This window comes from Euprymna scolopes, chromosome 39 (genome assembly GCF_053919585.1).
Source record: "Euprymna scolopes isolate OS-2025 chromosome 39, ASM5391958v1, whole genome shotgun sequence".
Lineage (NCBI taxonomy): Eukaryota > Metazoa > Mollusca > Cephalopoda > Sepiida > Sepiolidae > Euprymna > Euprymna scolopes.
Window position 1 is genome coordinate 1,391,123 of NC_136520.1, and position 12,750 is coordinate 1,403,872.

Consider the following 12,750-nt stretch of genomic DNA (forward strand, 5'->3'; position numbering starts at 1 on the left):
AAAACTGTTCGTGACCAATATTTAAAGTTTTTAAGGATTGTTAAAAACAACTACGAAGTTCAAACTGCAGATCGAAATAGGTAGAGAAAAATGATCACAGAAAAATGTAAAAAATTTGAGGAAAAGCATTTTAATCATGCAGTATTGAAGCATGCCCTTAGAAAGAAGGATGAATCTGCAATTCCTGCCAGAATGCAACAAGAACTAAAATACACAGCTGCTGGCAGATTTCTTCTGACTAAAACTGGTTTAGTAAACCATGTGAGGTCACATAATGTCAGGAATGACAAACAATTGTATGAGGCTGTGCTGCTTTCCAGACCACACAAGTATTGCAGTAATATCTCTGGTTTCGTCTCGAATCAAGCAAGCGTTTTGACAAGATACTCAAAGGTGTAGTATGAAATCCCACCACAAACAACACCAAATACTAGCAAGTTCCCCTGTCATCTCTGTGAACAATTTTGCAGCTGGTGTGAAGAGACAACTATGTGTGCATAGAGGCTCTACATCAATCTAAAGAGATGGCAAGCTTCTGTGAAGAAGTAGCAAACACACACACACACACACATACATATATATATTGGGTTAAATGTGAATAAATCAATAGTAACAAATATTACGTCCCAAAACGTGGGTTAACTAGAATATAAACAAAGGGCAGAAAAGTTCTCTCTTAAAAAAGAACTTGGTGAGTGAAAAGAAAGAAGAAAAAGATACCACAGAATCATGTATAATATATATATGTATATATATATATATAGATATACATATATGTATGTATGTATATATATATATATATGTATCTATATACACATATATATATGTATGTATATATATATACATATACATATATATATTATATATATATATATATATGTGTATATATATATACATATATATATTATATATATATGCATGTAAATATATATATACATATATATTATATATATATATTTAAATATATATATATATGTAAAATATTAAATATATATTAAAAAATAAAGACAGTATGATGTATCCACCTTTTTTTAGAGGTTTATAAAAAACTGCATACTTTATGAAAAAAGTGATGATATGATCAAAGTACTTACACGACTTTCCTCACTTACGTCATGGAGTTTATCGATGCTTTTTGCTGGCTCCTAAGAAACGTGAAAAAAAAGGTAAAAACTTTTCATTACCAATATTTAAAGTTCTGCTGTTTATTTTAACTTGGTTTCGCAAAAAGAATTTTATTTTTAGTAGAAAATATTAGTATTTGAACTGAACTCCATGTCATGTTACAATTCCCTACCAGGAATAAATGCAGAACTCTCTGTATAACTTAATTGTACCACAATATTTTTTATTATATGCTATATGCTATATATATATATATATATATATATATATATATATATATATATATGCAATATGCTATATATATATATACATTGTTGTATATATATATATTGTTGTATACATATAAATTGTTGTATATATATATATAGATAGATAGATAGATAGATATTGTTGTTATCTCCAATCTCGTTAAAGAGAAGAAGAGATCTTATGACAAACTTCTTATTTCATCTACTCTCCAACAGAAAAAGTGGAGCTTAACAAGGAAGCAAAAGGGAAACTACAATGCAAACTTCATCAGATGAAGAATCTGCAATTCCTTCCAGAATGCAACAAGAACTGAAATACACAGCTGCTGGCAGATTTCTTCTGACTAAAACTGGTTTAGTAAACCATGTGAAGTCACATAATGTCAGGCATGACAAACAATTGTATGAGGCTGTGCTGCTTAAAAGACCACACAAGTATTGCAGTAATATCTCTGGTTTCGTCTCTAATTAAGCAAGCGTTTTGACAAGATTCTCAAAGGTGTAGTATGAAATCCCACCACAAACAACACCAAATACTAGCAAGGTCCCCTGTCATCTCTGTGAACAATTTTGTAGCTGGTGTGAAGAGACATCTACGTGTGAATGCATGCTCTACATCAATCTGAAGAGATGGAAAGCTTCTGTGAAGAAGTAGCAAACACACGCACACACACACACACACACACACACACACACACACACACACACACACAGATCATGTATAATATATATATGTGTATATATATACATATACATACGTATATATATACAAATATATATATGTATGTTTATATATACATATATATTATATATATATATGTATGTATATATATATACATATATATATTATATATATACGTATGTATATATATACATATATATATTATATATATATATATAAGCATGTATATATATATATATATATATATATATATATATATATATATATACACACATGAATGTAAAATATTAAATATATATTAAAAAAAAAGACAGTATGATGTATACACCTTTTTTTAGAGGTTTATAAAAAACGGCATACTATGCAGACACACATTGTTGGCGTGCACTAATCTTTTTAAAAATGCATTATTTAATAAAAATCAAAATTAGAGATATCATTTAATGTCTATATGTATCTGGATTATCAAATTTTATTGATAAAAGCTTAAGAACAGACGATGTATGAAAAAAGTGATGATATTAAATATATATTAAAAAATAAGAACAGACTATGCATGAAAAAGGTGATGATATGATCAAAGTACTTACACGACTTTCCTCACTTACGTCATGAAGTTTATCGATGCTTTTTGCTGGCTCCTAAGAAACGTGAAAAAAAAGGTATAAACTTTTCATTACCAATATTTAAAGTTCTGCTGTTTATTTTAACTTGATTTTGCAAAAAGAATTTTATTTTTAGTAGAAAATATTAGTATTTGAACTGAACTCCATGTCATGTTACAATTCCCTACCAGGAATAAATGCAGAACCCTCTGTATAACTTAATTGTACCACAATATTTTTTATATATTTATATATATTTTTGTTGCTGGCTCCTAAGAAACATGGTAAGGAAGTAAAAACTTTTCATTACCATTATTTAAAATTTCTAAGGACTGTTAAAAACGGCTGCGAAGTTCAAACTGCAGATCGAAATAAGTGGAGAAAAATGATCACAGAAAAATGCAAAAAATTGTAAGAAAAGTATTTTAATCATGCAGTATTGAAGCATGCCCTTATAAAACAGGATGAATCTGCAATTCCTGCCAGAATGCAACAAGAACTGAAATACACAGCTGCTGGCAGATTTCTTCTGACTAAAACTGGTTTAGTAAACCATGTGAGGTCACATAATGTCAGGCATGACAAACAATTGTATGAGGCTGTGCTGCTTTCGTGACCACACTAGTATTGCAGTAATATCTCTGGTTTAGTCTCGAATAAAGCAAGCGTTTTGACAAGATACTCAAAGGTGTAGTATGAAATCCCACCACAAACAACACCAAATACTAGCAAGTTCCCCTGTCATCTCTGTGAACAATTTTGCAGCTGGTGTGAAGAGACAACTATGTGTGCATAGAGGCTCTACATCAATCTAAAGAGATGGCAAGCTTCTGTGAAGAAGTAGCAAACACACGCACACACACACACACACACACACACACACACACACACACACACACACACACACACACATATATATTGGGTTAAATGTGAATAAATTAATAGTTACAAATATTACGTCCCAAAATGTGGGTTGATTAGAATATAAACAAAGGGCAGAGAAGTTCTCTCTTAAAAAAGAACTTGGTGAGTGAAAAAAAAGAAGAAAAAGATACCACAGAATCATGTATAATATATATATGTATATATATATATATAGATATACATATATGTATGTATATGTATATGTATATATATACACATATATATATGTATGTATATATATATATATATACATATACATATATATATATATAGGTATGTATATATACATATATATATTATATATATATGCATGTAAATATATATATACATATATATTATATATATATATTTAAATATATATATATATATATATATATATATATATATATATATGTGTGTAAAATATTAAATATATATTAAAAAATAAAGACAGTATGATGTATCCACCTTTTTTTAGAGGTTTATAAAAAACTGCATACTTTATGAAAAAAGTGATGATATGATCAAAGTACTTACACGGCTTTCCTCACTTACGTCATGGAGTTTATCGATGCTTTTTGCTGGCTCCTAAGAAACGTGGAAAAAAAGGTAAAAACTTTTCATTACCAATATTTAAAGTTCTGCTGTTTATTTTAACTTGATTTCGCAAAAAGAATTTTATTTTTAGTAGAAAATATTAGTATTTTAACTGAACTCCATGTCATGTTACAATTCCCTACCAAGAATAAATGCAGAACCCTCTGTATTACTTAATTGTACCACAATATTTTTTATTATATGCTATATGCTATATATATATATATATATATATATATATATGCTATATATATATATATATATTGTTGTATATATATATATTGTTGTATATATATAAATTGTTGTATATATATATATATATATATATATATATATATAGATAGATAGATAGATAGATAGATAGATAGATATTGTTGTTATATATATATATATATATATATATATATATATATATATATATATATATATATATATTGTTGTTATCTCCAATCTCGTTAAAGAGAAGAAGAGATCTTATGACAAACTTCTTATTTCATCTACTCTCCAACAGAAAAAGTGGAGCTTAACAAGGAAGCAAAAGGGAAACTACAATGCAAACTTCATCAGATGAAGAATCTGCAATTCCTTCCAGAATGCAACAAGAACTGAAATACACAGCTGCTGGCAGATTTATTCTGACTAAAACTGGTTTAGTAAACCATGTGAAGTCACATAATGTCAGGCATGACAAACAATTGTATGAGGCTGTGCTGCTTCCCAGACCACACAAGTATTGCAGTAATATCTCTGGTTTCGTCTCTAATTAAGCAAGCGTTTTGCCAAGATTCTCAAAGGTGTAGTATGAAATCCCACCACAAACAACACCAAATACTAGCAAGTTCCCCTGTCATCTCTGTGAATAATTTTGCAGCTGGTGTGAAGAGACATCTACGTGTGCATGGATGCTATACATCAATCTAAAGAAATGGCAAGCTTCTGTGAAGAAGTAGCAACCCCCCCCCCCACACACACACACATATATGGGGTTAAATGTGAATAAATTAATAGTTACAAATATTACGTCCCAAAATGTGGGTTGACTAGAATATAAACAAAGGGCAGATAAGTTCTCTCTTAAAAAAGAACTTGGTGAGTGAAAAGAAAGAAGAAAAAGATACCACAGAATCACGTATAATAGATATATATATATATATATATATATATATATATATACATATACATATATATATATATACATATATATATATGTATGTATATATATATATAAATATACATATATATATATATTATATATATGTATGTATATATATATATACATATATATATTATATATATATATATATATATGTATAATATTAAATATATATTAAAAAAATACAGTATGATGTATACACCTTTTTTTAGAGGTTTATAAAAAACGGCATACTATGCAGACACACATTGTTGGCATGCACTAATCTTTTTAAAAATGCATTATTTAATAAAAACTCAAAATTAGAGATATCATGTAATGTCTATATTTATCTGGATTATCAAATTTTATTGATAAAAACTTAAGAACAGACTATGTATTAAAAAGGTGATGATATGATCAAAGTACTTACACGACTTTCCTCACTTACGTCATGGAGTTTATCGATGCTTTTTGCTGGCTCCTAAGAAACGTGAAAAAAAGGTAAAAACTTTTCATTACCAATATTTAAAGTTCTGCTCCTTATTTTAACTTGGTTTCGCAAAAAGAATTTTATTTTTAGTAGAAAATATTAGTATTTGAACTGAACTCCATGTCATGTTACAATTCCTTACCAGGAATAAATGCAGAACTCTCTGTATACCACAATATTTTTTATAAATTTTTTTTGCTGGCTCCTAAGAAATGTGGTAAGTAGGTAAAAACTGTTCGTGACCAATATTTAAAGTTTCTAAGGATTGTTAAAAACGACTGCGAAGTTCAAACTGCAGATCGAAATAAGTGGAGAAAAATGATCACAGAAAAATGCAAAAAATTTGAAGAAAAGTATTTTAATCATGCAGTATTGAAGCATGCCCTTATAAAACAGGATGAATCTGCAATTCCTGCCAGAATGCAACAAGAACTGAAATACACAGCTGCTGGCAGATTTCTTCTGACTAAAACTGGTTTAGTAAACCATGTGAGGTCACATAATGTCAGGCATGACAAACAATTGTATGAGGCTGTGCTGCTTCCGTGACCACACAAGTATTGCAGTAATATCTCTGGTTTCGTCTCGAAGTAAGCAAGCGTTTTGACAAGATTCTCAAAGGTGTAGTATGAAATCCCACCACAAAGAACAGCAAATAGTAGCAAGTTCCCCTGTCATCTCTGTGAACAATTTTGCAGCTGGTGTGAAGAGACATCTACGTGTGCATAGAGGCTCTACATCAATCTAAAGAGATGGCAAGCTTCTGTGAAGAAGTAGCCAACACACACACACACACACACACATACATATATATATTGGGTTAAATGTGAAAAGTTACAAATATTACGTCCCAAAACGTGGGTTAACTAGAATATAAACAAAGGGCAGATGAGTTGTTTCTTAAAAAAGAACTTGGTGAGTGAAAAGAAAGAAGAAAAAGATACCACAGCATCATATATAAGAACTGAATAAATCAACAATCATATATATATATATATATATATATATATATATATATATATATATATTAATAAGCAAAAGGCTGTTTAAAAATTCTTCACATAACAGAAAATCAAATTTAGAAAAATGTATAATTACTTACAGGATTCTCTCTGATGCAAATTTTTTTATTCTCTCCCCAATCTCCTGCTGCATGCCGTTTTCGGGTTTGTACCTGAGGAACCTAGAAATGCGAAAAAACATTGTTTCATATTTTAAATAGATGTCTTTAAAATTATATCCGACCTCTATTTTATATTTCTCAAGAAAAACTGGAAGAAAACCTTTGGAATAAAACTGCATTTCTGGAGTCATGCTTATATGTACTGAAAACTCTTCATTTCAAGTGACAATTAGTTTTTCTATATACTTGTCCGGTCATTGCTGATTGAAATTTAATGGAAATTTTTTACCTAATTATAGAACCTATTGCGCTTACATTATTATAAATAGATATTATCATTAATATTTATAAATTCATATTCCTGTTCGTTTGTTTTTTCACAATTTGATTAATAAATACAAAAAAGGTCCGCTTCTTTACTATCTCATTTATTTCTGTATATAGTATGCTTCTTGCAAAATATACAATTGAGGCCATTTCATTTGCATATTGCATTAAGGAAAATATATTTTACTAAATAGCGGTTTGTTAGTTTATGTCTCTAGCGAAAGAATTGTTTTCAGTGTTTTATTTAAAATTATTACTTAACAAACGTTAAATAACAATTTAATTTAATTTATTTGAAATTATAAAGACGGAGAGTTATCTCCCCAAGAAACTCTTCACCAAATAAAATAATTTGGTGATTTCAATAAGTTTCTAGCTTGAAAAAATAATTCTGCGTAGACAGAAAAAACTGCATACGATACAGGCACATATTGTTGGCACTAATCTTTTGTAAAATACGTTATTTAATAAAACTCAAAGTTAGAGATATTATTTAATGTCTATATTTGTTGTTAATATTCTTGAAATGGCTATACAGAAAAGTTGTTATGTTTTTTTCTTGTTTTTTTAACTTGGTTTCCAATGAAGAATTTTATTATTAGTAGAAAATATTCGTACTGGAACCAGCGGTGTGGCTAGAATGGACGCTCAGCCTCCTGTGACAGCAAAAACGTCACCCTCAGAAAAATTTTCAGTGAGGCTAAAATGCGAAAATAGTCCGAAAGTAGGATTTCTTTATCAAATATTAAGTAAAATTATTAAGTTTTTAATCTTGTCTTAAATATTAGAAACTTTTACATTTTTTAAAATTAGTATTTGAAGAATATTTTTGCCGATGTTTTATGAAAACTCTAAACCCTGTATTGTTTTGTAGATTTTAATCGTACATTTGATTTTAATTGTATGTATGATTTTAATTGTACATTTGATTTTAATTTAATTTTGGAACATTTTGTACACCGTTAACACAAAACTGCGAATAAAATATATAAAACTTGTAATTTATTTTTTTTAAAGTGGGTTGTTTAACTTTTTTGTAGAATATACTTTTAAAATAAACTATTAAAGTTTTTTTTTTAATATAATAGGAATATAATATTTTATTAAAAAAAAAGTATTTACAAAACGCACGAGCGCGCTTATGCAGCCATTTCTTCTACCTAATGAAATGAATTGAATTTTATGACTGAATTTTTTTTCAATTTTTCGATTTATAAATCTATCAACATTTTTCTGTTGGTTCAATTTTTAAGATATTTTCAGGTGTCCAGTAAACATTGGACACCTAAATTTATTTTTCTATTTTATTCAATGTTGTTTTTTAGATTAAAAAGAAATTTATTGCATAATGAAGAAATAAAATATTTTAAATCAAAAACTCATCTAATTCTTTAACAGAATAAAAATAATGGAAAATTTGTCCGCTGGTTTGTGTTCAAGCGTAAATTTACTTATTTAACTGATGAGTGAAATGTGATCATTTTTCATTTACGGTGATCCATGTTGACTAATTTTGTTGTTGAAAGCTAACACATGTCAGAAATTCAAAGGGGAGATAAGACGTATGTCGGCACTTCAAAGGGAAGACAACTAAAATTAAATTAACTTTTTAACACACTGGGTCATCATATTTTTTAACCGGAGGAAAGGTAGACAACTCCGTTCTGAACATTTAATATTACAATTTATTGACCGAGCACTAGTCTTTTTAAAAATGTAATCTTTATATAACTCCAAACTAGAGACATTATGTAACAAAACCACACTGAAACAACAAAACGAAAGCCGATGAAAACCTAATAAAGATTTATAAAAAAGAAATGAAATTTGGTAAAGAAAAAGAAATTGGCACTGTTTGTTGATAAAGGTTAAGAACAAACTATGGATAAAGAAGGTGATAAAATAATCAATTACTTACAGGACTTTCCTCACTCTCCAAGGAGAGGTCGGAGAGGCCCCCGCTGGTGGATGGTTCCTAAAAAACAAGTGGAAAAGAGGTAAAAAACAAACTTTTCATTTCCAACTGTTAAAGTTGTTATGTTTTTTTTTTTGTTTTTTTAACTTGGTTTCCCATGAAGAATTTTATTATTATTAGAAAATATTCGTATTGGAACCAGCGGTGTGGCTAGAGGGGACGCTCAGCCTCCTGTGACAGCAAAAACGTCACCCCCAGAAAAATTTTCAGCGAGGCTAAAATGCGAAAATAGTCCGAAAGTCGGATTTATTTATCCAATATTTTGTAAAATTATTAAGTTCTTAATCTTATCTTAAATATTAGAAACTTTTACATTTTTTAAAATTAGTATTTGAAGAATATTTTTGCCGATGTTTTATGAAAACTCTAAACCCTGTATTGTTTTGTAGATTTTAATCATACATTTGATTTTAATTGTACATTTGATTTTAATCGTACGTTTTATTTTAATCGTACATTTGATTTTAATTGTACATTTGATTTTAATTGTACATTTGATTTTAATTGTACATATGATTTTAAATGTACATATGATTTTAATCGTACATATGATTTTAATCGTACATATGATTTTAATCGTACATATGATTTTAATCGTACATTTGATTTTAATTGTACATTTGATTTTAATCGTACATTTGATTTTAATCGTACATTTGATTTTAATTGTACATTTGATTTTAATCGTACATTTGATTTTAATCGTACATTTGATTTTAATCGTACATTTGATTTTAATCGTACATTTGATTTTAATTGTACATTTGATTTTAATCGTACATTTGATTTTAATTGTACATTTGATTTTAATTGTACATATGATTTTAAATGTACATATGATTTTAATCGTACATATGATTTTAATCGTACATTTGATTTTAATTGTACATTTGATTTTAATCGTACATTTGATTTTAATCGTACATTTGATTTTAATTGTACATTTGATTTTAATCGTACATTTGATTTTAATCGTACATTTGATTTTAATCGTACATTTGATTTTAATTGTACATTTGATTTTAATCGTACATTTGATTTTAATTGTACATTTGATTTTAATTGTACATTTGATTTTAATTGTACATTTGATTTTAATTGTACATTTGATTTTAATCGTACATTTGATTTTAATCGTATATTTGATTTTAAATGTACATTTGATTTTAATCGTACATTTGATTTTAATCGTACATTTGATTTTAAATGTACATTTGATTTTAATTGTACATTTGATTTTAAATGTACATTTGATTTTAATCGTACATTTGATTTTAATAATACATTTGATTTTAATAATACATTTGATTTTAATAATACATTTGATTTTAATAATACATTTGATTTTAATAATACATTTGATTTTAATTGTACATTTGATTTTAATTGTACATTTGATTTTAATCATACATTTGATTTTAATAATACATTTGATTTTAATCATACATTTGATTTTAATTGTACATTTGATTTTAATAATACATTTGATTTTAATCATACATTTGATTTTAATTGTACATTTGATTTTAATTGTACATTTGATTTTAATCATACATTTGATTTTAATAATACATTTGATTTTAATCATACATTTGATTTTAATAATACATTTGATTTTAATAATACATTTGATTTTAATCATACATTTGATTTTAATCATACATTTGATTTTAATTGTACATTTGATTTTAATAATACATTTGATTTTAATAATACATTTGATTTTAATCATACATTTGATTTTAATTGTACATTTGATTTTAATAATACATTTGATTTTAATCATACATTTGATTTTAATAATACATTTGATTTTAATAATACATTTGATTTTAATAATACATTTGATTTTAATCATACATTTGATTTTAATCATACATTTGATTTTAATAATACATTTGATTTTAATTGTACATTTGATTTTAATCATACATTTGATTTTAATAATACATTTGATTTTAATTGTACATTTGATTTTAATCATACATTTGATTTTAATAATACATTTGATTTTAATAATACATTTGATTTTAATCATACATTTGATTTTAATTGTACATTTGATTTTAATAATACATTTGATTTTAATCATACATTTGATTTTAATAATACATTTGATTTTAATAATACATTTGATTTTAATCATACATTTGATTTTAATAATACATTTGATTTTAATAATACATTTGATTTTAATAATACATTTGATTTTAATTGTACATTTGATTTTAATCATACATTTGATTTTAATAATACATTTGATTTTAATAATACATTTGATTTTAATCATACATTTGATTTTAATTGTACATTTGATTTTAATAATACATTTGATTTTAATAATACATTTGATTTTAATAATACATTTGATTTTAATCATACATTTGATTTTAATAATACATTTGATTTTAATAATACATTTGATTTTAATAATACATTTGATTTTAATAATACATTTGATTTTAATAATACATTTGATTTTAATAATACATTTGATTTTAATAATACATTTGATTTTAATAATACATTTGATTTTAATAATACATTTGATTTTAATAATACATTTGATTTTAATAATACATTTGATTTTAATAATACATTTGATTTTAATAATACATTTGATTTTAATAATACATTTGATTTTAATCATACATTTGATTTTAATCATACATTTGATTTTAATAATACATTTGATTTTAATAATACATTTGATTTTAATCATACATTTGATTTTAATAATACATTTGATTTTAATAATACATTTGATTTTAATAATACATTTGATTTTAATAATACATTTGATTTTAATCATACATTTGATTTTAATAATACATTTGATTTTAATAATACATTTGATTTTAATAATACATTTGATTTTAATCATACATTTGATTTTAATAATACATTTGATTTTAATAATACATTTGATTTTAATCATACATTTGATTTTAATAATACATTTGATTTTAATAATACATTTGATTTTAATAATACATTTGATTTTAATCATACATTTGATTTTAATAATACATTTGATTTTAATAATACATTTGATTTTAATAATACATTTGATTTTAATAATACATTTGATTTTAATTGTACATTTGATTTTAATAATACATTTGATTTTAATCATACATTTGATTTTAATCATACATTTGATTTTAATCATACATTTGATTTTAATAATACATTTGATTTTAATAATACATTTGATTTTAATAATACATTTGATTTTAATTGTACATTTGATTTTAATAATACATTTGATTTTAATCATACATTTGATTTTAATAATACATTTGATTTTAATTGTACATTAGATTTTAATTGTACATTTGATTTTAATCGTACATTTGATTTTAATAATACATTTGATTTTAATAATACATTTGATTTTAATAATACATTTGATTTTAATCATACATTTGATTTTAATAATACATTTGATTTTAATAATACATTTGATTTTAATCATACATTTGATTTTAATAATACATTTGATTTTAATTGTACATTAGATTTTAATTGTACATTTGA

General features: G+C 25.3%; 1 protein-coding gene across 1 annotated transcript in view; it reads right to left on the bottom strand.

The window, feature by feature from the left end:
• Positions 1-1,058: 1,058 nt before the first annotated feature.
• The window catches only part of LOC145263571 (uncharacterized), a 105,744-nt gene continuing 94,052 nt past the window's right edge, over positions 1,059-12,750 (bottom strand). Inside the window, exons 4-9 of the mRNA XM_080120418.1 lie at positions 9,154-9,210; positions 6,888-6,968; positions 5,726-5,776; positions 4,101-4,151; positions 2,646-2,696; positions 1,059-1,145 (exon numbers count right to left, since the gene is read on the bottom strand). Coding sequence (XP_079976544.1) covers positions 1,059-1,145; positions 2,646-2,696; positions 4,101-4,151; positions 5,726-5,776; positions 6,888-6,968; positions 9,154-9,210 — 378 coding nt within the window. The remainder of the gene's footprint in view (positions 1,146-2,645; positions 2,697-4,100; positions 4,152-5,725; positions 5,777-6,887; positions 6,969-9,153; positions 9,211-12,750) is intronic.